The sequence below is a fragment of the Carassius auratus genome, chromosome 8 (assembly GCF_003368295.1).
Source record: "Carassius auratus strain Wakin chromosome 8, ASM336829v1, whole genome shotgun sequence".
Classification (NCBI taxonomy): domain Eukaryota; kingdom Metazoa; phylum Chordata; class Actinopteri; order Cypriniformes; family Cyprinidae; genus Carassius; species Carassius auratus.
The window spans coordinates 27,194,919-27,221,580 of NC_039250.1; the positions used below are offsets into that span (position 1 = coordinate 27,194,919).

Consider the following 26,662-nt stretch of genomic DNA (forward strand, 5'->3'; position numbering starts at 1 on the left):
TAGAGAAGACCTCACTGGTCTAAACTAGAGTTCAGGAGTCCTCACCGGGCTAAACTTTGGTAGAGGAGACCTCACTGGGCTAAACTCGGGGACAGGAGACCTCACTGGTCTAAACTCAGTAACTGGAGCCCTCTCTGGACTAAACTCGGGAACAGGAGCCCTCACAGGGCTAAACTTGGGTAGTTGAGACCTCACTGGGCTAAACTCATGGACTGGAGCCCTCACTGGGCTAAACTCAGGGACAGGAGTCCTCACTGGGCTAAAATTGGGTAGAGGAGACCTCACTGGTCTAAACTCGAGTTCAGGAGACCTCACTGGGCTAAACTTGGGTAGAGGAGACCTCACTGGTCTAAACTCGAGTTCAGGAGACCTCACTGGGCTAAACTTGGGGACAGAAGCCCTCACTGGACTAAACTCAGTGACAGGAGCCCTCTCTGGACTAAACTTGGGAACAGGAGCCCTCACAGGGCCAAACTTGGGTAGAGGAGACCTCACTGGGCTAAACTCGAGGACAGGAGACCTCACTGGTCTAAACTCAGTAACTGGAGCCCTCTCTGGACTAAACTCGGGAACAGGAGCCCTCACAGGGCTAAACTTGGGTAGAGGAGACCTCACTGGGCTAAACTCATGGACTGGAGCCCTCACTGGGCTAAACTCAGGGACAGGAGCCCTCAAAGGGCTAAAATTGGGTAGAGGAGACCTCACTGGTCTAAACTCGAGTTCAGGAGACCTCACTGGGCTAAACTTGGGTAGAGGAGACCTCACTGGGCTAAACACAGGGACTGGAGCCCTCACTGGGCTAAACTCTGGGACAGGAGCCCTCACAGGGCTAAACTTGGGTAGAGGAGTCCTCACTGGGATAAACTTGGGTACAGGAGCCTTCACTGACCTCTGGGGCTGGAGCCGACAGCCTTTTTCTCCTCATGTTTCTCCTTTTCGGCTGATGGCTTGACTTTGGCATTGCTGGTGTCAGTGCAGACAGCAGGCTTGACATCAGTGCGGCCAGCGGGGTTGAGTAAGTTGCGGACAGCGGTCTTGACTGAGGAATGGCTGGCTGGCTTGAGTGAACTGTGGCTGTCAAGCTTGACTGTGGAACTGCCGGCACAGGGGTTCTGGATCGGGATCGGAGGCTCTCCAGACACAGACTACCTCCTTCCAGTCGAGGTTGGTGGTGTCTGGGACCTCCATTAGCAGATGGTTCGTTATCCCAAGCCGGAACAGTGTCAAGAGGGTCTCTCCATCAAGGGAGATGATGAGGGTGACTGGCTTAAACGTCCTCACATAGATTATCGGGTCATGGATCTTATGAGCCACAGAAATCAACCTTGCTTGTTCCTCTATTTGGACAGGGAGAAACGAAAAAAAAAGAAAAAAAAATTAAATTTAAAATTCAATTTTTTAATTCAAATTCAAATAAAACAAACACAGGTTGAAGGGGTGCTGTTTACTGTCACGGTCAGCTGTTCTGTCCCAATTTACTCTGGGAGGACAGAGAAGACATAGGAGAATACTTAAACTAGAATTTAATCCAACAAGCAATGTGACAGGAACAGGAAACATTACCAAATAAGGGAAAAAGGAACTAAGACAGCAGTAAAACACAAGTCCACAACACTGACACCTTGTTACACAAGTGTACTAACTATTATAATATAACACTTAATTATGCATAATTATATGCAAGTAACCCTAATCCTAACCTTAACAATATAGTAAGTACATGTAGTTAATAATGTAGTTTATAATTTCACTGTAACAAGGACATCTTAATTGAAATAAACAGTAACCAAAAATGTCATCGTATTTGCAGTGATGCAATTACAATGCAATAGGGCATGAAATTACACTGGGATAAATCTCTAAATATTTACTTTATTATGATATAATGATATGATTAAAACATATTGCTTCTGAGAAAGAAAATAAGAAACATTTACTTATTACGGAAATTATCTATTTAAGAGATGTACTTAAATGTGTTTAAAATTTATTATTTAATTAAACGGTATTACATTTTAAACTGATATTGCATGTTATTAGTTTAATTAACAAGTGCCTTTTGTGTGTGTGTGTGTGTGTGTGTGTGTGTTTAAGTTCTTTAATGTAATTTTCTAATAACAGTTACACTTTAGTTTGGGGACCAATTCTCATTATTAACTACTAAGACTTTTGCCTCAATAAACTGCTGCCTATTAATATTTAGTGAGGTAGTTGTTAGGTTTCGGTATGGAGTGCATTGATCATGCAGAATAAAATATTAATATGTGTATTACAGTATAAGTATAAACAGACAATTTGCTAATAATATGCATGCTAATAAGCAACTATAGGGTAACACTTTATTTAAAAAGTGTTCTTGTTACAATAACAATAAATTATGCATAATTACATGCAAGTAACCCTAAGCTAAGCCTTGATCCTAATCGTATAATAACTAATATTACTCTGTACATAAATGTATAATTACACTGTAACAAGGATACCTTAAAATAAAGTATAACAACAACTAGTAAACAGTGAAAATTGGTCCTTAAAATAAAATGTTCTCATAATATCTCCTATTGTCATTGAAATATGGTTCATATTTACATACAAGCATTTATGGTAAAATACACCTCATTTGTATTTTTTGTGTCATTTCTTTTGTAACATATGTCATTTCTCACAAGAGTCTAGAGACCTCTCTTCTCTTCTACTGTTTGTACACCTTTGTCGCAACAAAATACAAATAAATAAAAGCTACAGTAAAGGCTACAGTAGCTGTTCTGCAGTTCTGTTTTCTCTGTCAACATTTTTTTTTTATAAATAATAATAAATAATAGTCAGCTGTGAAAAAATTTGTTGACCTATATGACTTATTGAAGAAGAAAAAAAATTGTTTGTGTATATATTTTATACAGTCATGGCTTTGCTTTCATGGAGGACCTTTCAAATGTTGCAAGACAGAGAAAGAAAAGCCTGTTTTATATGGATCTGTTTCAGTGTGAGTTTCCAACCACAGTAGAGGTTATGTTCATCTGTGATGAGAAGAAGAAGAAGAACAAAAAAAAGAAATTCATAGGAGAGAGACATTTTCCTGCATCCCTGATTTGCTTGCGTCAATGCTCCACCTGGGCCTCTGTCCACTGGTGTAAAAAAAGAAGAAGAAAAGAAAAGCTGGTGTTACTTCTTCAGCATGTAATAAATGTGCAGTAAAGTTGGCATGAACTGTATGCACAGTGTGGGTTACGCTCCATATACTTTAATGATACACCAACCTAGGTCATATATTTTCAAAGATTTCTCTCTACATGTGCAGATATTCATATTTGAGGGCAGCTAGATGTGGTGCTTTTTACATCTGTGAATGTGTTGGCCCTGTGAAGAATGAGATGTAAATGTCCTACATGACACCTCTCAGTGGAAACTACTGGATCCGCTCTGATGAACGCATGAGAACAGACCACACAGACGGGAAAGTCACAAAAACTGCTGGATTAATAGTCCAGCAATCAGAAAGATAAAAACAGGTAAACAATTTTATTAAAGTCCCATCCCAGTGGACTTTTGTTGTGTTTTCATTCCTCATGTGTTCAATGACCCAGTTTCGGTCTCTCTTTGATTAGTTATTTCACCTGTGTCTTGTAAAGCATCCTCACCTGTCTGTCCCTCATTAGCACCCCTATGTTTGTTCTAGTCTGGGGTGAGGTTTCCAAAAGCATCATTAGCCAACTATGGTCGCAAGTTCCGTAGTTACCAACGTAGTTCAACGATTCGGTTGTTTCCCGAAACCATAGTTCCAAAGAAGTGCCCTCTGAAAGCATTAATCATGCCGATTAGAACGCAGCCATTGTTTCGTTTGTGCGAAGAAAAACGGTGAGTTTGTCAAGTGAGTTATCTTTGTAAAAACATTGCAAAATACATATGTCTCATATTACAATATTGGTAAAACAGTGTGTTAGAGGTTTTCACTTATATTAAGTGTTAACACTCAAATCACAGTATTTTTATTAATGTATTATTTTATTTTAAATGTAAATAAATAAAGTAACAAAAATGTATGAATAAGTGAGTGATTTTGTTGTTTTTACAGAATTAGAATCTATAATACTCTCTACAAATGTGTTTGTGTGTGAATAGAGACATAGCTACACAGCATAATAATGCAGTGAAGCTGACAACTGAATTTAAAGCATTGTTTCTTCTTATAGCTCTCTGAAAATAGGAAGCCTGATGTTCGAGGCCCAGGGTGGAAAGGGCCTGATGATGAAGGGCCAGGCAGGAGGCCTGAACTTTGAAGGAAGGCCTGGTTGATGCACATCTATACCTCCATTGCAGGTCCCAAGGATGGCCAAAACCGTCTCTTCGTCTGTAGGGACAGGAGTAATTGTGTTGTTTTCTACTGTTTGCAGAGATTGACTATTCTGAGATGCTTTTCATACTTTTACAGACCATGACAGTCTATGGGACAGTCACAAGGCTCCCGGTTTTCATCCAAAATACCATAAATTGTGTTCTGAAGACGTACGAAGCTTTTATGGGTTTGGAACGACATGGGGGTGAGTGGTTAATGACGACATTTTAATTTTGGGGAGGAGTATCACTTTAAGGCATGTAACCTCTATCTAAAACCTTTCCTATTTGCACAATGCAAAGTTTCTCTCAAATTATTGTTTTGTCATCATATATTTATATAATCTAAATGGGATTAAAATTTTACTAAAAGAAATACATAGGTTATTATTATATTTTTAAACACACACACACACACACACACACACACACACACACACACACATATACAGTATATATATATATATATATATATATATATATATATATATAACTGTATATATGTTTATCTAGCAGAAACAAAGACTTTAAAATGACCCATGTCCCCTAAAAGACAAAAAAAGGGGAACCAGAGAAAGGGCCAGAGAAAGAGAAAATGAAAGCACAGTAAAATAGAGCCAGCGAGGAAACAAACCTTATTTATTATCAGAAAAATCAGCAGCAGATGTCAGAGTATGACCGACCCTCTGCAGTCAATTAATGAAATGCACGCAAAGATCGCTCTATTTCTCTCATCATCTTCAGACCTTCATGTGCAAACTCCAATTCCTCACCTTTTCTATCCTCACAGCCTCACTCACAAACAGACCAAAGCACTGTATAAAGGAACATGCACTGCTGCTGTATTTTAGTGATGACTTGTGAAAAGCTTAGAACTTTAGATGAGACATTATTTTCAAGCTTTTGGCCATACACACATTGCAACTATTGCTTTAAATTGAGCCACATGCCGTTAACAAGTACCAGAAATGATATCGAAGAAACAAACAGTCATGGGTAAAATCAGCTGGATCTGATTCATCTCTGTCTGAAACATGCAGCAGTCCCTGCACAATCCTGTATGACAACATCTTATGAAAAATGAAGTTCAAGCCTATTGCCCGCTGCAGGCTTCAGCCACTGTTTTGAGCTACATGCTTTTGGCAAGCAAATACTACCCATAAGCTGTTATTTCTCACCACAGAAGAGTATATTTAGGTTACTGGGTTACAGATGTTTGAGCTGCGTTCATAAGACTAAGCAAACTGAAGCACAGAGCCAGACGCATAAGCAATGTTTTATGTTTCCAGTTTCTTATGTGGCCTTGCCCAATTTCAGAAAACAGCGTCTGGCCTGCCAGTCTCAGAATTATGAAACTTAATGCAACCAATAGTGGAATGAACACAAACATAGCCGAGGATCAGCGGTCGGAGAGACTTGCAGAAGGTGTCTGAAGAACGATTGTAATGTCATATATCTTACAGTTTGTGTATTTATTATGTTAGTCGAAGTCTGTGGTGGTTCCTGAACTCAAGGCAAGGAGTTTCCCTTGCTCTAAACATCTTTCTTTTGGAGAAATCAGTCCAAAGATTTCCAGACAGATAGCAAGTAAATAGATGTGATCAGAAGGCACATGTAAACACTAGAATCGAAGCACATTCTTTTAAACTAGATGACGCAAATGAATGCAATGCAACAATGCGACTTTCTGCTGTAATGTAATCAGTGGTTAAATGTTTGTTTTATGCTATTTAATGTTCCATGAGTGAAATAATGATTAAGCTAATGGCTTGTGGGAAATGTAATGGTTAATGTATATGAAGCAACTTTGGTTTGCCATATCAGTGATCAATGGGGCTCCCATCTTACACAAACAGATGACAGAGCTTTGGACCTGTTGGAGTAATACACAGAATTGTTCTGATGATGCAATACAGTGACTTATTTATTATGATTTTTTTTTTAATTATTATTATCAAAAAATGGTTTTCTGTTTCCATCTCATTTTAGCTGAACTTCAGTTTTTTTTTCTTCTTTCAAGCGGATTCACACATGCTACTGAAACTGTAATGTTATCCATAAATACATTCAGTAATATTTAACGATTAGTGTTTGTACTCAAGCAAATACTCAAGCCTATTATTGCAAGACTTTTTAGGATGCAGTGTTTTGAAAAAGAAAATGTGAGTATGTGCTTGTAGCATATACTTTCTGTGCCACTCCCCCTGACTTCTATTGGTCAACAAACAGATTGCTCCGCCCCCAACACACACACCATTGACCAATTGGGTTTCCATTTTTTTCATAATTTTTTTTTTTTTTTTTTTTTTTTTTTCAATCGGGTTTAAATGCTCAAATAGTGTTTACAAAATGTTCACTTTCAAACAGATTAAAATGCAGGCTATTTTTCAGCAACAAAGCAATCTATGATACACACACAAAAAAAAAAAAAAAAAAAAAAAAAAAAAAAAAAATGGGGGGGGGGGGTAATTGATTAATTTGAATATAAAATGCTTATGTCACTAGATTCTCTTCAGTAACATTTCTATTGTTTATCTACAGAGCTCTTATAACTCTTCAACACCAGAAATACAGAGACTTGTAAACAGGGAAAATACACTTTCTCAAGTGAGTCTGGTTTAGTTTGGCTGGAGTATGAGGATGTTAAAAGTTAAACAGTAATGTATAAATCTCAACTCTACTCCCCCTGGTGACTCTCGTGTATAGTACAATTGTGGAGTTTTGGGCTCGCTTTAAACAGGGAGGTTGTAAACCCCCACCACGACCATGTATGTTATAGGCACAACCCCAGCATGACCAAACCCAGCTACGAGTTAAATCTTACCATAAGAAAAAAACCAACACAAACACTAAAGCAGAAGTCTGGGACCTCAAAATCTCATTTAAACCTGGGAGAGTAGTGTGAAATAAAGAGGAACGACCGTATTTAAGATTCCAGCACTATTCAAAGAAGCAGCTTTATGAGACTGATCTTTTTTCTTGCTTTGTATTGTGCTTTTTTGGAACATTTTCTCACCATGTCGGACAACAGGAACTTGGGTTCTTCTATTTAAAGCTAAACAAGCAACACACCAAATACTAAAACATTTTGAAATGCAACTTTTCATGGCAACATTTATTTAGAAAGCACATTTAAAACACATAAAGTGATCCAAAGTGCTGTACAATATGGAAAAACAACATTTGCAGCATTTACACGCTGGCCATAATTTCACTCACTGTTATGTTTAGAATTGAGAAGAGCAGAGAAACGTTTTCACCAGTGGCGTCAGACTCTACCGCATATATACGCATGTATAATGTAAAAAGAGCATATTGCTTGTCAATGCAAATCTTTTTTTATCATGTAAATAATGTTGTTTTGAATCTACTGTAATGGGCAACACAAACAGCAGGAACCTACAATTGGTAACCTCTACATTAACCCAGTTTTATCCAAGTAAAATGTATTATTTTAAATCATTTAATCAACCTAAATACCTAATTTATACAATTTTTTATGGAAATGATCAGGTAGAAATAACTATTTGAGATAACCATTACAGGTTGCTACTTTTTGCAGTATATCTTTGATGTGAAAGACCATTATTTAAGTCATATTTCAGAAAATGGTTGTTGAATTTTGTTTAGCGAATAAGCCTGTATTTTGTTTTATTCATTTATAATTGCAAAATCTAATGCTGTACAGTGGCTTAATTTCTGATCTTTCTTCGCTGTCTGTTTGTAATGCTGTATATTTGAATATATGTAAGGTTGAGTGGGTGAAAATTTCCATGGACAGGTCGTCAGCAGGTCACAGTGGTTTCTCTGGTTGTAAGTTAGCTTATATATGTATTTTTTGGTTTCTCTATGTTTGTTTGAATATGTTGTGTGTCAGTTCTTGGGACTGGGCTACTTGGAAATGAAATGCAAATGCACTGATCTATTAACTAACTTTGTTCCTTGTTTCTCAGGATCAAAGCCCGAAACTGATGCAGGCTTCATTATGTTCGTGCAAACAGACTGAGCGTTTGAAGTGATGGAAATATAGAAAAGCCCCCAGAAACCGCCAAAGATGGCCTGCTAATGGCCGCTGCTACTGTTGTGCCAATCCAGAAAGGAAGATATTAACACATTTGCTTTTTGTTTCCACGGAAGAAATGCATTTGTTCCCTGGACAAGAGCAAATCCTGAAACAGTGCAAACATTGTGGAAAACCTGTTTCAAATACTAAAACTGTGCCAACCAATGTGGAAAGTCTCAACGCTGTCATTCTAATGGGTGCATTAACATTGTTTGACTTCAGAAAATACGGCAGCCCTTCGCGATGGACGTCCTGCATCTCTGATAGTGAATTTGTTCATTATTGAGCTAATGTGTTGCGTGAATGTCAGTCAACGAGTGTTAATGAGGTCTATACCATCTCTTAAGTACCATATGTCAGTAATACTGTTGATTTTGCCATCACAGTTCTCCTATTTTCTAAAGATTAGTGAACTAATATGTGTGCATTAAGATAATCCTAAAAGCTTTTTACATGTAAGGCCATGTTGGTCACGAAATGTGACAGTAAACCTACTTATTAAACACTGTCCAAAGTGAAAGATAGGTCTTTAAAATGATTAACACAATTGCCACATCAGCTGTGAAGCGCAAAGATAGAGCAGATTCACAACTCCAATGCTGAAATGTGAAAGAAGAAAAAAAAAAGACAATATTGTTATTATTTTTTAAAGAAAATGTATTGTAATCAGATACAGATTTGAAGCTGAACATCATTTTATTTTATTTTATTTTACCAGTATCTACCAAATCTATCATATTCAGTTTTGACGACTGAATTCTGTGGTCTCTGGTCTTATTAAAACCTGACAGTTTTATTAAAGGCTACAAAAGCTTAATGTGAAAATAATGTTTTCTTATTTTAATAGCCATGCTATAATAATACTCAAAGTCTTCTATAAAGGCTTCAATACAAAGCATATTCTGTTTTAAGTCAATTGAGTAGGCAGGATATGTTTTTCAAAAGCCAAGTGAGAGAGTGGACAAGAAAATTCATAGTGGTTACACATAGACCAGGAAAATAGTTTGCAGTGTGACAACATATGGTTATATTGCACATACGAGGACTGACGAGGGAAATCTCTGTTACTGGAAAAACTTAAAGCAGTGACATAGTCTTTCTCGGAAATGTCTGCACATAAAATTATTTAGCAAAGTTCATCGTTGCCCCATCATTGTTGGGAAGGGAAAGAACGGTTTACTTTTCAGTGTCATATGTTACATGTGGTGCACACATTACATATGACTGTAATTGATTACAATAGCAACCAGAACAACAATATCTAAGTATATGCAGCTTCATAAAATGATTGCATATTAATAACATGCAGTTCATGTGTATTACATAGTAATACATATGTAATTACACTGTAATGAATACAGTAGTTGGCCACAAAGTAAATTGTTTTCATAGCTAATTTATTTTGTGTTATCCGGTTGCACACATCAGGATTAAGTGTTTAAGAACTGCTGAATAAGGGCTTTTATCAATGCGATTGGTAGTAATAATTTATCTTATATATATATATATATATATATATATATATATATATATATATATATATATATATATTTTTTTTTTTTTTTTTTTTTTTTTTTTTTTTTTTTCTTTTTTTTTTTTTGTGAGAATATCAGACCTGGAAAGCATTAAAATAAGCAAGTTAGAGCTGTGGTTTCATGGTTAGCACACTTGTTCCTCATATGTTTCCAACAAGCACTCTAATTTTATTCAATGCAAAGTGATTTTTATCACCTTTTTCTTGGTGCAAGTATGGAAACCCTGTCTGTGAATATAAGAGCAAGTAGGTTTTCATTGATCTCATGGATATTTACTGAACACATGAAGCGTGAAAAAAAAAGAAAAAAAAAAAGCAGTGCTATATTTTGAAATGGACACAAGCCCATGGGATTAAGCATTTCATATAGCATGGCTACGCCTCCCTTGAGGCTTCATTAAGTCTCCGAAATACCTCGACACTGTTCACACTCAGTAAATCTGCGAGCCTCACGTCACAGACCCGCTGCAGCCGCTCACCTCCCAGACCTGCCCACTCACCTTTGACACGACAGGACGTTTTTATTGTGCTGCTGCTGAAAAACGAATTTCATGAGTTTATATCGGCAACTACTTTACATCACAGTGTCCATTTCACACACATGTAAATCTCGTTAATGACATTACTATTCTGTATGGACATACACTGTCAGTCAAAAGTTTACACACTTACTCTTGCTAGTCTTATAGTCTATAGTCTCATTAAACATAACGCAGACAGAAGACTGTAGAGTAGAGCTTCTAAATAATTTTTTACAATGTTCATATTAGCAAAATGAAACATTATACTATTAACAAAAACATGTGCACGTACAGGCATCTTTAAAAACAATGACACAATTAGAATTTTTCTGTTATTATTGTTAAGTTGCAATCATGTGTAAAAACTTGGAAACTGTGATCAAACATTTTAAGTGTAATTTTATGATAACATGACTACTGTAACTTATTTTGAACCAGAAAATAGGCATTGCTTAGTAGCCCCCGACTAAACACGTTGATGTTGTTGAGTTATAGGCATATCAAATATATTATACTTCAGACAAGGTGATCATTCTTACATTATAGGAAGTGCAACTTTGGAAGAATGACTATAAGACACATTCCTTATTTAATAATGCAAGCATGTTTTCTTTCAGTAAGTGCACTGGAGGCGGTGTCATGATGAATTTGGGCTGTCTCACGCTAAGTCTTGGGAAATCAAATCAGAGACACAAGGGACAAGAGTTCTGGAGTAAGAGCAAAAGAGATGCTTTCACATGCAGAGAAATTAAAACAGTCAATATACAGCCGTTATTAAAACAAAATTCTTAAATAGGGAATTAATCTAATTATGTAAAGTACATGGATGTTATTATATTGATACACTGCAAAAAATCTTATTTAATATGACTAAAACAAGATGACTACTTTAATTTTTACAGCAACTTCACAATTTCACACATGCACACTACACACTAAACTGTGAACTGTAAAGACACATTCAGATATATTTAGCCTCTTTTCATTTTACATTTTGTGAAATGTTTGTAAAAGAAAACAGCATTTTGACCTGATAGCGTGACCTTTGCACTGCCCTTTAACAAAATGTGGAAGCTGAGGAGACAGGTGCTTTTGAGTTTCCTGTCCCACACTGAACCGAGGCAAAAAATAACAAAGAAAAGCTGTAAAAGACAGAATGAATGGTCAAGCGAGTAAAGCCTTTTAAAAGAATAGGAGAAGGTGAAAAAATGGGGAGAGAGAGCAAAGAGAGGAGGAAAGAGAAAACCCCTCCCGAGGTACACAATGCTCATAGCTGGGGTTAAGTGCTAAGATTTCATCCAGTGGGACTCGGGGTCCACATTTAAGCCTTCCATGGTGCAGGGGCCACCCCAGTCATCTGACATAATCACAATGATGATATACAGGGACATTAGAACAGGGAGCCTTGACATGCCGAACAATAGCTCCTCACAGCAGGACCGGCCTTTCTGGGCATCCAGGTGCAGTCCCAGGCCGCCGAATTCCTCCTCTCCCCCCCTTCAGCCCTCATTGTGTGGCCAGAGATGCTCTTTCAGGAGTGGGATGAAGGGGGGAGAAAGAAAGAGATCAGAGGTGGGAAGAGAGGAAGAAGGTAATAGTGTAAGTCGGAAGGTTGAAGATTTTGATCCTGCAGCTTGGTAACAAGATTTCAGTGTAGAAAAATAACAGAGGAAACACACATACACCAAAGCCAAAAAATAAATTTAAGGGGAACAGAACAGAACTTTTAAAAGAGAGAGAGAGAGAGAGAGAGAGAGAGAGAGAGAGAGAGAGAGAGAGAGAGAGAGAGGGAGAGACTCTGAGAAGGGAGTCGAAGATTCGTCTGTCAACAAGAGTTTAGAGCTCTTGGGGAAAAAAGCATAGTCCCTGGTCTGGACGCACAGACGCTGCCCTGTGTCTGCTCACTCAAACGTGTGTCCGGCAGGGCTGACCGGGCACAGAGCTGCCCCTACTACCCACAATCCCGCGCTCCCGACAGCACAGGCCAGGCTCAGATTTGGAAGCTTCAGTGAGCAAAGCCTTGACATTGCACACATTAGAGTTTAGCCTTCTCCATGTGTGGTCCAGTTGTGCAGTCTTTCTTGAAAAAAAAAAAGACGAAGAAAAAAGAAAGAAAGTTAAAATCCTTTTATTAAAGTCACCACTGTTTCAAATTGTAACATTATAAGGGGTGAATTATTATTATTATTATTATTATTATTATTAGTAGTAGTAGTAGTAGTAGTAGTAGTATTAGTATTATTAGTATTATTACATTATTATATTATTATTATTATCAGGTTTTAGCAGGGTTAGTTGTGGAGACAAAATTATATTAAGTTGCTTCTTTCGCAAAGCGGGTTCAATTTTCTCCAGATACACATGACTGCCCCAACATTTGATTATGTTGATTCATGCAGGCATAGTGGCAATTCAGAAAAGAAATGTCCGGTGGGTGTCTATAGCGTTAAAAAATAATGTAGGCTACCCTTACACTAAACCCGACTCTAAACCTAAACAAAGCGGTTCAAGTAAGAAAGCACACCCATACATTTGTCCATTCTTTTCACAAGGCTTTGAACAAGCTGGATGTTCATATGTAATGAAAACGTTCAAATGTATAAGTTTAACAAATCATGTACTTTTAAAGTAGCTAGCCTATATTTAGGCTAGGCCTACTATAAACGGGGAAAAAACGCGCGAAAATGAGTTTTCGTTCGATAATCTGCCCACAATTGTAATTTATGTTAAAAATAAATATAAGTTATTGCCGTTTTACTGTCTCTATTGTGAATTGCAGCTGTAACTTGCAGCCAAATGTTCTTATAGGTAGGCAGAGATGTTTCCAAAGAGCCTGAGTTGGTTTTGGAAGGTGTTGTTGATTTAAGACTGAAGAGATTCACTCTCTCGGCCACCCTTTGGACAAATCTAGTCCCTCAGAGAGAAGAACTGTGAATAAATTGGAAATATAGGAGAGGAAAGGTGTCATGAATGTTGATTAATGGCAGTGGTGTCGTTCGCACGGATCGAGTCGAGGCTAAGTAAAGGCCTGACAGGTTGGCATCAGCTTCCTCGTGGTCGCCCCGTCAACATGCCGCATTCTCGGAGAGAAATATACATTTTAATTAAAGCAAAGCATAACTCGATCCTGGAAAAGTGGAGAAAAAGTACATAAATGTAGGCTATTTGCAGAAAGATTTATTCTTTGTTCACACTTCATTTTTTCCCCTCACACTCTTTGTTTTTTTTTCTCTTTTGGCTCTCTCTCTGTCCCTCACACACCGACTGTCGACCATCTGCGTTTAACGCTTTGAACGCGTTTTCATTTTTTTTTACATCAGCAGCTCTATTTTATGAGCAAAGGCTAGTGTATCTTTAAGAAAAAGCGAAACTGCACCGGCAAAACTAGTCATATCTCCAGGCCGCATTTGTCACAGAATAGCCAAGACGACTTGTTCTTAAAGCCATGCTTTTGAGGAAAGCGCTGGCGAGTTCACAAGCTTGTGGAAGGTAGGACATGAATTGTGGAGATTTACACCATCCAGGGCCATGGCAGCCTCGTTTTCACGTGTAGATGCAACATTCCTCTACAGTATTACTCTGTGAGCCACCGGTGACAGACCGCGAGACATGCACGCAAATTAATTCACGGTTTGCGTGCCTTCCTTTGCTTGAGCATGGTGGAAGAAAGCCTAAAACACATTTTTGTAACGCACGTTCAGTGTAACACATTCTGTTGATTCTTTATGGTGATTTTAAATCTACAACATGAAGTCATGTTCCTTTTCTGTATAATGTTCATTTGCAGTTTTAACCTGTTCATTCCTCTTTGTGTTGAGTTACAGCATAACGCTCATGTTTGTAACTGAAATTGATTGGCCTTCCTTCTTTATGTTATTTAGGTGGATATAAACTGAACCCCAATCTGACAAATGTAGAGGTAAAACATGTTCTTTTCCAGAACCCAACACTATTCTTTACAAAACAGATTGTTCACAGCTCACATCTGGAGATTGTTGTCATTTGAGGATCAGTTCACGGTAATGCTGATTCTGGATGCATGTTCTTCATAATTGGAGGGATAGGGAATGAAGGGAGAGGAGAAGAAGTGCTGGACTGGTAGAGTTAGTGGTGGGACCAGCTGAATCACTTTGTGTGAGGAACACAGGAGGGCAGTCTTTAGACACTAACAGCAGTCCCTGCACACCGCCGTGCACCTTTGAAACCAAAAATACCTAAAAGCACAGTGGCCCCCAAAAAGCATCTGAGCACTTAAAAAACACAATTAAACAATGCATTTAAAAATAACACAACCAGAGCTCCACTTTTTTTTTTTTTGCAATGAATTTTAATCAGCTGGTTTACCAGTGACTTTCAGTGTCCTCGGCGAGTAACCGCAAGTGTAGTTCATCACATGAACTATGATCGTGTTTGACAACCAGAAAGAGTCCAAATAGTTTCTGTCTTCTTTTTGATCAGTCTATCTACTGTTTTATCATTTCAAACCCAACAAATGTCTTTTTGTGAAATGCTTTGTTTGCTTTCGTCGAAATAAATGTGCCTGGGTTTGGTATTTTGTTATCTAATGCAGTGATATTCTGACATGTTTATGCATGGAGCACAGTGTCCAAACACTGCTTCAAAGAGCTGCTTCAGAACGCAGCAAATCAAAGCAGTACAATACAAAAGCTGATATTTGGCAAAAACGTTGAGCGTTCCTGGAAATGGACGATGTTAACGTGTACAAACTGCGTCGTATTCTGAAGATGAATTCGTAAAGTGAGATATTCGAGCTTCATCACATAGATTGGAAGCAAACCTCCCACTCAGTTGTCCAGTTCATTATGCATTGGGAAATGAACTATGATTGCCGAACTCCCTCTTTAGTGCATTTCATTTCTAAAATCCTAACTTTGGAGCACCTTTGTACAACTCCATTAAATACTGAAAATGTGCATTGCACATTTCCTTTCTATTGTTCTTTTTAGTTAAAATGCATTTTAAAATCTTAAAGGCAACACCTTAGTATAGGAAACAATCCTCCCTATTAACTAGTTGCTTGTGAACACGCCTATTATTATCATATTAGCCTTATCATAAAGCATATATTATCAATGAGCATATTCTACATCCCTAAATGTCTAAACTTAACAACTACCTTACTAACTATTAATAAGCAGCAAATTACAAGTGGGCAAAGTCGTAGTTAATGGTTTGTTGATGGCGAGAATTGGACCTTGAAATAAAGTGTGACCATCTTAAACTAAATCAATATATCTGGTCATTTTGAGCAAACTGAAACCCCATACATATCCTGCCTTCGGGTTGCATGCTCCTCAGAGCAGTAGAAATCTATCTATCTCTGCCCTTTAGAGGAAATGAGCGGCAGAGAGTGAGGTGTTTGCATGTGTGTTGTGATGTGTAGTTTGGCCGGAGCAGCCGGCTGATTAATCTTGCTGTCACACGCACACTGCTTCAGATCGACTGCCTAATAAAACTCATAAACAGGTAAATAAGCAGCCCAGCTCAAGTCTGAATCCCAGCAGTGCATAAGCAACACGAGGCAGTCCTCAGTTTAAATGAGGGACAATAAGAGCGATTTACTACTGAGAGAGAGAGTGTGTGTGTGTGTGTTTCGGTGCAGGTGTCTGTTAGTGTCTTTGTGCTAGTGTGTTCGAGGGCATGTCTCTCTAGCATTTGCATTGGTTTGGTATTCTTTGTGTTCGTTACATATTTGTCAACTGTCATGACGTTCCCTCACGAGCACGTGTGTACGCGTTCCTCTGCTGTGAATGCTCTTCAACGGCTGCAAGCTGCTTTAGTCTTCAGTTTGTTGCTATTTCAGCAATAAAATGTGAAAAAAAAGAAAGAAAGAAAATAGCATTGAGAACACTTTAGTTTAGGGACCAATTCTCCAACTCTCAGTATTTACTAGTTACTTATTAGCATGCATATATTGGCTGCTTATAAGGCGCATACTAAAATGTGACTGAAAATTGTATTTTTGTTTATCTAAATAACCCTATTGGAGTCACCAGTTCACAAATGTTCACCTTTTTCTAATCTATCCCATGTCTTTACATGCTTGACCTAATGGTGTTTTAGCTCCTGTCGTGACTCTCAGGCCTCCATGTATGCAAAAACACAAATGTGTTGATTTTGCCGGGACGTCTGGTGAGGAGATGGTCCTAATCAAAAGGAAACTATGCACAGTCACTCCAGGAAGGGCTGATGAAAAAGAGGAGGGCAACACTGAGAGGTCTTTCACCGAAACCTGCTCTCTTCCATTTATGAGCCACTCGTGGAGTCCCATCTGCAAGTCAAAGTCAACACTCAGCCTGAGCCATGAATTCATTAGGGGGACTTTGATTTTTGGTTAGTGTTTAAATGAATTAATGTTGCCATTCATACTTCAGATATTCAGACGCTTCAACAACCCCCTCTGCCAAGTCTTGTTATGTTATAAATAGGCTATAATAATGTACAGGTGTTTTGCCTAGCTATATAAATAAAGGTATTGTCTGTGAAGGGTTTGGAAGGGTTGCAAGAACATATTAAATAATTACATATAGGCTATGTAATTAAACCTAATTGTGAAAAGTAAAACTGTTGTTACGTTAAATTTCTGTTGCTGGCTACAAAGGCTATATACTCCAAGACTTTATTCAAAAAGACTTGGATTGTGTAGATGTGTTTCTTATCTTCTGCTAGAGTGGCACATATGACTCGGAATCGCCAAATCATGGCAGAATGTGTTCAATCGATCAGGCTGTGTAAGTTGTGTTTCAAAGATCACGTGTCCCGTCACGCACCATTGACACGCGCGCTTTATTCCCTCTCGTCCGATTCGGATCCGAGACTTCTGCTGATGCCCTCGAGCCATTTACCCCGTGTGTACTATTGAGCAAAAACAAAATGTTATTGAACACAGCTCTTAAATGTAATAAATGATTAATTAACCTTTTCATTTAGACCTTGTCATCAGAATAACATGTGTTATTATACTTGGGGAATATTGAAATTTGCCGGATAGCACAATTGCTGTGCCTCTCTGTGCCACTCATGAACATCTTTATTTGTTTTTATTATTACCATTTTCAAATAGCATGCAAAACTATAGCTAGCTATTACGCACGTCTCCTGATAATTAATGTTGATATGCATATTAAGAAATAATGACGCCTAAACAAAGATCATAATACTAAGAGTACCAGCAAAGCCTAATTTAAGAGTTTGCCCAAGAATCGAAACAATTCAATTTGACTGATTTTGTTTAACTAATATAAAACCTCCACGTATTTTCATTTCTAACAGATTATAAATTTGATAATAATAATAATAATAATAATAATAATAATAATAATAATAATAATAATAATAATAATAATAATAAAACGGTTTTAGCAGAAAGTACAATGAATTCATAATTAGAGTTATGGTCAAAAATATTTTTTTGGGATCTTTGTTTTAGGCTTTACTTTAGCATTTACACGTTAAGAATAAAATTAAAACGTTTAGGCTACTAATCAGAAGGTGTGTTATTATTATTATTATTATTATTAAGATATTATCATTATTAATAAATTTAGATTAGATTAGATGAAAATGATGATGATTTTTTTTTTAAATCGTTTATTTTGTTATTGATATATTGAATTGAAATAAAACAAATACAAATAAAGCATCTATTTATTTTATTATATTTTTTGTTTCCAATTGTTGTTGTACAAATCATGTATGATTTCCTATTTTGAGAATTCACGCCTGCTATAAGACAATCAGAAAACTGATGATTTGATCATCTTGCAGTTTGCCGATATGAGCACATATTAGTGATGTAAAGAGAGTGTGGTGTTCCCCGGACAGAGTGATTGATCACATCATATTAGGGTCGTTTCTGCGCGGGGTAATTTTCTCTGCTCGCCTCGGGCGATCCTCACATGCGCGTTCCCGTGAAGTCTCCGGACTCCGTCTCTTTTCATCTGCAGAGATGACAACAATAACAACGACAACAACGAAATTTACCTTTCCGAGACGAGATTTTGACAGAAAAAGCACTTAACGCAATTTCCTCCAGCGCAATTATTCACAAGCGGCTATGAAGATGCGTAATGAAAACGGACGAATCATTGCAGTATAAATGTATCATGCCATATGCCGCTTATTCAAGACTTATGACTTATACATGTATCATTGAAGGGGGTTGTGCTCTCCTTTACAGCTGCCATGTTGTTGTTAAATTTAAGACACTCTTATTACACACACATATACACACACACACACACACACACACACACACACACACACACGCAATCAATTAAATATTTATATTTGCTAAACACACACACACACAAAAAAAAATAATAGTCTGACGGGGAAGACAGACTAGAAAATTATTATTTTGATCACTGTGGCGCAAAATCAAATGTTGATGTTCACAGATATATATGCTGCTAAGCACTGATTAAAAATATGCATATTAAAATGTACATTTTGAATAATGTTCAGTAGTTACATTTTTTTAAACTGACAATAATTTAGTGCATTAGGTCATTTTTAGGTGTGTGTGTTATGTTGTATTTCTAGGTCATGCGTGGATTAGTTTGTGATGTAGGTGTTGAGTATGTAGTTTATGTTTTATAAGTAGGCTAGATCATGTGTTTTATATCGTAGGCAATCGTGCATGTGTAATTTGTTTGTATGCATATATTGCGTTGTGATGTTGAGGTCATTTATTTGAAGTTATGCCTTGGTTATATTATCGTGTTTGTGGGTCATAAGTGTTCATTAAGTAGCCCATGGCGCCTGTGTCCTTCGCTTTGAACGAGGGACAACAGAGGGAAAAAAAAAAAAAAAAAACTCTGTCTAGGATTAGTGGTCAGATTTCCTATTTCCCATACACTCTCAAGGTCTTGAACCCAATTAATGGCTAATAATTACCCAGGGAACTTAACTGTAGTTGCTCTCGCGCTTTCATTAGCTGTGGTAGACAGAGCACGAGCGCCTTTCGTTATAAGAGCAAAGGCGTGCCACCAATCCGACGGAATGTAGCAGCCTACCATAATACTTCATGCTATATATGTATTAGGCGATATATTTAATAGTCAGTTATGTAGACCCACTTAAATTTGATTTCAGGCGCAATCTGTAAAACAGCTTTTGCAAGTGTTCTAACATATGCATTTTGGTTTTCAATTACTCTGCCTCACCTCTCCATTCTCAAAGTGTTTACGGCAACCACCACTTTTGCCTTCATTGATATTGTTTTGTTACTACAGCCATTGAGTAGGCCTACCTTTGCCAATTTTCTGATTTCCCTTTTCCCCCCTCTCTCACACTCGCACACACACACACACACACACACACTGTGGGACCGTGTGTGCTGCTCGTGTGTAATGCAGAGAAACACAGAGAGAGAGAAGTTGCCTGAAGCCCCGTCATCACGAAGCAGTGTTTACTTTGCCATTACATCCACTGTATTAGCATGTAGAGATCAGAGCACAGCCGTAGATGTCGCAACAAGTGGGCTTTCCCCCCGTGTTTTCTGACTGTGGCCACTGCTGCGTGGATATCATTTCACATATGGAGTGTGGTGAGATCCTATCAGTGCGTAACACATAAGCCGAGCCCTTTCCTACCATGAATAAAGATTTGGTTTCACTTGCTTTCAACGAACGTATAGCAATAGCAACAGAGATATGGCTCTTATCCATCTAATTCCATCTAATCAGTTTTATTTCTAAGCAGTTCATTATTATTATTATTATTATTATTATTATTATTATTATTATCAATCATTTTGTATTTTTTCCTTTTTCCTTTTTTCAATATGTTCTGAACATAACAGTGCACAGTCACACCTTCTTTTATTTACTGTTTTTTTTTTCTTTTCTTTTTTTTTCTTTTTTTTTTTACAGCTGGCGGTTTTTTTACCCCATTAATTGAGTAAATTCGTCTAATTAATCTAGTGCATTTTGCTAAAAAATTAAATAAATAAATAAATAAATAAATATTTAATATAGTAATGGTACAAAACAGTCTGGCGATTAATGACGGTTTACATTTTTGCAGCTTGTTATCAAAAGTCACCACGTAAGTAAGTAAATAAATAAATACATACATACATACATACATACATATTAACTTTCTTTCTTTTTTTTATTTTTATTTTTTATTTTTTTGAATAGCCTAGCTCTTTTTATAATTGTATCCCGAAATATAACAGTATAAAAACACTTCACATTTTGAAGAATGCATTGAACCGAACACCGTGACAATGAGACAGTGGTGCCTGAATACATTTTATTTGACTTGGTAAGTTTATTAAAAATCCACTTACAACGTCATATCATGGTTTAATCCGTTTAAAATTACAATGATTTATTTAGGCTTGTGACTGATTTGATACTCTATTGACAAACCTCTTCAATTCTTTCCCTGATTAATTGAGAGGACCAAAAACTCCGTGGATGTTACTGGGGCCTGGTTTGCAGAACACCTCTCTTCCGGGCCAGCATCCCTCCCTTCCTGTGCTTAACCACAGGAAAATGGCAACAATCTGGAAAGAAAATAGTCCAAATGCGTGGTTACATAGCCATCACGTTTCCAGGAGCTCGTAAAAAGACAGACGTTTAAATGACGCAGAAAACTATTCCCCAATGAGCTAGTGATGAGGAGCAACACTTTTCTTTACAAGTTTAATTACAGTTAAATGCCTGAACAAAGGTGTTGCTCCTTGTGAAAAAAAAGAAAAGAAAAGAAAAAGAAAAGTACAGCCCAGTGCGTGAGAGACATTTTAATTTGAATTGCTTTATGAGGATTGGAGAAATTGCAAGCTATCACTTAAAACAAAAACTGGCACGTTGTTTTGTTCAACAGATGTTTTTTTTTTATTTTTTAAATAGGGCTATATTAATTTAAAAATGTCACCATTTTAATATATGCTATAGGCCAGGCCTACCCTGTAAATGTTGTGGTGAAATATTATTTAAGCGTAACTAATAAAAAGCTTTCGCTGTCTTAATTTTCACAATGAAATAAACTCAGAATTTTTTCTATCTATTTTACGTATTCAGTTTAACGACCTTATATGTTTATATCTATTGGATGTGTCTTGATAAGAGAAGGTTTTACCGATTAAACGTGTAATATGGAGTCAGTCAATAAACCAATAAATGTCTTTTGTCAGCGGGAGGCTTAGTAACAAGATCACTTCTTCCTTCAAAGCGGGTAACGGCAGGTACAGTATCTGTACGTTTCAATGTTTCAAGCATTTTGCCCTGTTAATCCATCTGAACCTCTTTAATGAGCAAAAATCAGATGTGCCAAATAAAGTGCGAATTATTTCGTTTATGAATGAAATAGGCTCCGGGGTTTGTTTGCACAAAATTTAAAAGGCGGCAATCCAGCCTCTCACTCTCAGAGAAGATAATTACGCGCATAAACCTGTGGTTACGTGCTCCATACGGCCTGTTGCATTTATTTGAGAACAAAGAGTGGATTTAAAAATATCTCACAATATGTTTATGTGCACGAGTTTATAATCATATTTATTGTTTTTAATACACCAACAGCTCGGTCTACTTCAATCTAATCTTCATAAAAGCAGAAGTGATTAGCTAACATTGAATTGCGCATCGGCCGGGAATGATTTCAACGAAAAAAGATTGACAGCCCTCAGTGTTAGAGGGTATGCATTACTGTTAATGGCTGCTTTAAATGTCTTGAAAGACACCTGCATGAGCCCGTGTGCTCCCATGGGATCTGGTGACAAAATGAAGTCCGTTTTATTGCAGACTGGTCATCTGATTGCAAAAAGAAATTATAAATAACAAGCGTTAATATCCTTCATCTAAAACTCGTACTGTGAATTCCAAAAAACAAAAAACAAAAACAAAGACAGAAATCATAATAATAATGATGATCTGCAATTGCATTACAGCAGCATGCATTATTTAGTTTTTAATCAAACAAAAAATCAAAACAATGCAAATGCACATTTCCTAGTTGTGTTAGCAAAGCAACGCTATCTTTCTAAATTCGGACAGTATCTTTCCGCATCATATTAACTCGTTGTTTTTAATGTGTCCTACAGGACCGATATTACATGCCAAATGCAGAAAATAATGCAGATGTTGAGCCTGCTATTGCACTGCTGAGGCTTGATTCTGACAGCACGCCTACAGTCTTACAGTGCCCATTAAAATGCGATGATTGTGCACATGCAAACAGGACTGTATTTTAGATGTACAGCAGTCTATAATACACTTTGTAACACGTATAGGCTACCTAACAAATAATTCAGCAGAGTCATACTTACATGAGCGAATCGGTTGCCTTGCCTTTCCATGCTTGCTTTACCTGCACATAAACTGCCACGAATTTACAAAACCTAATCTAGACCAAAGACCCAAAAAAGAGCTAAAGTGCATTGCTTCAAGAGCGTTTATATGCATACGTTCTCGTTGCGGATCCCACGCGTGCACGCATACATACAGTAGCCTATTTCTACTCTTTTCTCCTCACACACACACACACACACACACACACACACACACACTAGCTCTCTCACACACATGCACGCACGCGGGAGCTCCTGGCCGTCTGGTGGCTCTCAATAGTAACACTGAAACTGAACACACCTTTTACCCATTTATAGAGCTCGCCTAAATTAATAATGTTAATAGTTCTGCTATATATAAATATAAGGCACTCGCCAGTGTGCTCACATCATGTTGGCTACATATAATTTTACTATAAAATAGGCAATAACAGTTAACAGTAAAAGTGATATGCCCAGGAGAACATCCATTTAATTTGATTTTCTAGGTGTGACCGACCTGAGTAATAATTATATAATATTATTATTAATAATGATAATTTATTTAGCAAAGGAATACGCTTTGCCCAATTGCACTTTTTTTTTCTTTTTTTCTTTTTTAACAGTAGGTTTTCGCGCGTTAAAATCGTCGCTCATTGCTCGGGTGTATGAAATGTTCGTGATCACCTTGCGTTCGAGGGCTGCGACCTTGACCCCATCCAGGATCCAGTGTCCAGCGTCGTGCCGGATTCCGCAGGTCCCTGGAAAATAGCACTTCTTCCTCCTCAAGTGCTCAAGAAGGGGAGGTGGGGGGAGATCCGAGATGTTGCGGAGCGAGAGGAGGAGGAGGGAAAGAGATAAGTGATCTAAAGGAGACACGATAGGACAAAAAAAGTGATGATGATGAATACATTGGAAAGTTTTTTGGCCCTGACGAGGGTGTCAGATTGAATGGCCTGTGCGCATGTGCGAAGGTGTCCAAACTGACAATGCTCGTGAGATGAAGATAGCGCTGCTGCTGCTTCTGAGCTCAAGGAGGACGCGAGGAATCTACAAGCCGACAAGATGAGATCCAAGGCGAGGGCGAGAAAACTGGCCAAAAGTAGGTCCTTCTTGCGCTTCTTTCGCTCCCGGTGCTTTGAACCCTCGCGCACATCACTAAAGTGTCATTTTCATTGATCAGTTCCTGCTGAGAGCGCGTCTTTGTCCGGTGCGTGTGTTTTTCAGCTCTCAAATGCATCGAAATCGCCCAAACTCTCCGTGATCCGCGCGTCCAGCCTTTAGACCAGATGCTGCCGTGGTGTGCTTGTTCAGAAGTTTCTTGTAGATGTGATGGTGCTTGGGCTGAGACGGTCAGGAGCGCGTTTCCACGCCGCGTTGTTGCACTCTCTTGTTTTAGCGAAGTCGAGAAACCGTAGAGAATTGTTGCAGGAAAGTTAGCGAAGAGTTGTCGAAAGGGATAGTAACTTTTTTTATTGAGTGGTTCCAGGTCTTGTGAAATCATATTCCTGCTTGTTGAAATAGTGGGCGCTGTAGCACTGCTCATGGACCCCAGGACGCACAGAGAGAGTGTGGAGCTCTCCAGAGCTTTCTGTCTGTCCGCTGAATGCCACAGAAGAAGGAATATCACGCAAAATGGACAATTCTTCCGATAATCTTAAATTAGGAGCTTGCAGTTGTTCTCTGGGGTCTGTTGCGGCTCGGTCTGCGAATGGCAAATCAATAATGCATACGCGTCTATTGAAGGAAATAGAGTCTGCTATTTTCTGGACTCTTTCGAAGGCGAGGGAAAGTGTGTAAATCTCCCCTGGACTCTGCATGATGTGTTTGTTTATTGTTTGTTTGTTTGCCTTTCATTTGTATTCCGACTTGTTTGTTGTAGGTAGGATTTTGCACTCCAACTATTTTCTTATATTAAGTGTCCGTGAAACTTTTGCATGCGATTATTCACAGCAGTGTGGGCACAGTCATCGCTCGTGCGATTCATTAGAAAAGGCTTCTTTTTTTATTGTTATGTATTAAATTGCTACACAGCCTAACCATTTTAAGTAGCCAATTTACGGGCAATTGTAACGTAAATAACGTAAGTAAATATCGAGCTTTAGGATGTTTTAATATCTGCTTCCAGAAGAAAATGATTTATCCAAATTAATTACATTTTTTTTTAGCTGAAGATAGCTTAAACTAGAGGTGTGTGAAACCGATGGAACAGTGCACAGTATTCATAATGCTCAACCTATGTGTTTCATTGGCTTTATGTTAGATGCAACACGTATAAAATATCAAGTCATTTTAGTAGCTATCTGAAGATATGCATTAAATCACGCGTGGGCCCGTGACCTGTTGATTCAAATTGCCGGGAGAACGCACAGCCTACTCAGTTTGTTTTGAGACAGAAAAGTGGGCCTCGATATTTTCTCAAGCACACCTCAGATCTTCTGTAGCTCGCCATGACTTGCGAGAATCGCTATTAACAGGTCAGACTGTCGTTTTTCGTCTTTTTGTTGTTGGTCAGTCAATATAAATTCAGTTTTGTGTTGGAGGTCATTACAGAGACACGCACGACAGCTCTCGCGAATGTCCAAAGCATATACATCAGACTTTCTTTTATTTACATGTAAAGGCATTTATTGTGTTGGAGAGTGTGAAAGGCCTGCTCGCAATTCTTAAAACACAAGCGCTCATTAAAAACAACTTATGTAGCCTATTCTCTACTTTTATTTATTTCACGTAGCCTATAAATGGTTTCATCTAATTGTTTTGAACAACACAATGCTCTGCTATCCCAGATTTATATTTGACATATTTACTTTATGCCTGCATTCAATCTGTCTCCGATATCTTTGAGTTCAGGTGTTTATTAAAGTCCACGGGTTCCCGTGTTCACAATAAATTCAGTTGCTCACGAATGCATGGAGATTTAATAAACTGTTTCATATTGAGCTGAATTCATTTGAATTTAAATGATGGAGAGCGTATACAGATGCTAGAACAATTGGTGTATTATTATGATTATTATTATTATTATTTTAGAAAAAAAACATTACTAAAATGATTCTTTAAAATTATAAATGTTATGTTTTTTCTTATATTCTTCTTAAAATATGTGAAGCTATTTTTAAAATGCAAATTATACAATATACACAATTTTCAAATGTATAATAATAATAATTATTATTATTATTTATATTTTTATTATTATAATTCTCTTCGCTCAACAGTTTGCCGTTTCGTAATTAACCTACCAAAGAAATTTCAGGTATGTCCGAGAAGCGTCTTAAATATCCTAACTTTTTATTTATTTATTATTATTATGAGGCACAGTCGGTCACTACTTTTAATTATTTTTCTTACCTCAAAGCATTCATAACTATAATTGTGTTTAATTAGACAATATTATAAGATTTTAATGTCGTCTTCCAGTCGGCTGGCTCTTCTGCTGTGGCCCTGAACGCAGGTTACAGGAGCCGGATTCATAATGTTAGGCCATTTATTCGTTTCTCGATGAGGGTTTAATGCTTTCTGATTGAAAACTAATATTTTGTGGCTTATTTATAACCATCGAGTCACTTAGTTAAAGCTCTGTCTTTAATATACTATCATAAGATTTAAAGTTTAAGTTGAGTTTCGGAGAGAAAGCGGTTTGTTCTGGCGCCAGGTAAGCGTGTGTTCGCCTAACACAGCCTCCCTCCTCTCTCTCTCTCTCTCTCTCTCTCTCTCTCTCTCTCTCTCACTCTCTCTCTTTCTCTCTATCTGTAGGTTTATTTTAACCATTAGTAACCGTTTTGCAATTTTAGTAGCATAGTCATATTTTGAATGTAAAAGTGTAATTCTAAGGGGTGAAAAAAGGAGCGTGAAATGTAGGTTTTATATTTGTAATATTATTGGAAATAATTAATTATGTTGAAACCAGT

The 26,662-nt window shown here is 37.5% G+C and overlaps 1 protein-coding gene and 1 long non-coding RNA gene across 8 annotated transcripts in view; one reads left to right on the forward strand and one right to left on the reverse strand.

Annotated features, from left to right (window-relative positions):
- Positions 1 to 18,126: 18,126 nt before the first annotated feature.
- On the reverse strand, positions 18,127 to 23,841 carry LOC113107829 (uncharacterized). The gene is made up of 3 exons (XR_003292714.1): positions 23,737 to 23,841; positions 20,851 to 23,614; positions 18,127 to 18,411 (listed from the first exon to the last, which is right to left on the reverse strand). It is a non-coding gene; the product is annotated as an uncharacterized LOC113107829 (long non-coding RNA).
- Positions 23,738 to 26,662, forward strand: part of LOC113107828 (PR domain zinc finger protein 16-like) — a 209,406-nt gene continuing 206,481 nt past the window's right edge. For all 7 annotated transcript variants that reach the window (XM_026270582.1, XM_026270589.1, XM_026270583.1 and 4 more), the window contains exon 1: positions 23,738 to 23,850. In XM_026270582.1, coding sequence (XP_026126367.1) covers positions 23,814 to 23,850 — 37 coding nt within the window. In that variant the 5' untranslated portion in view covers positions 23,738 to 23,813. The remainder of the gene's footprint in view (positions 23,851 to 26,662) is intronic.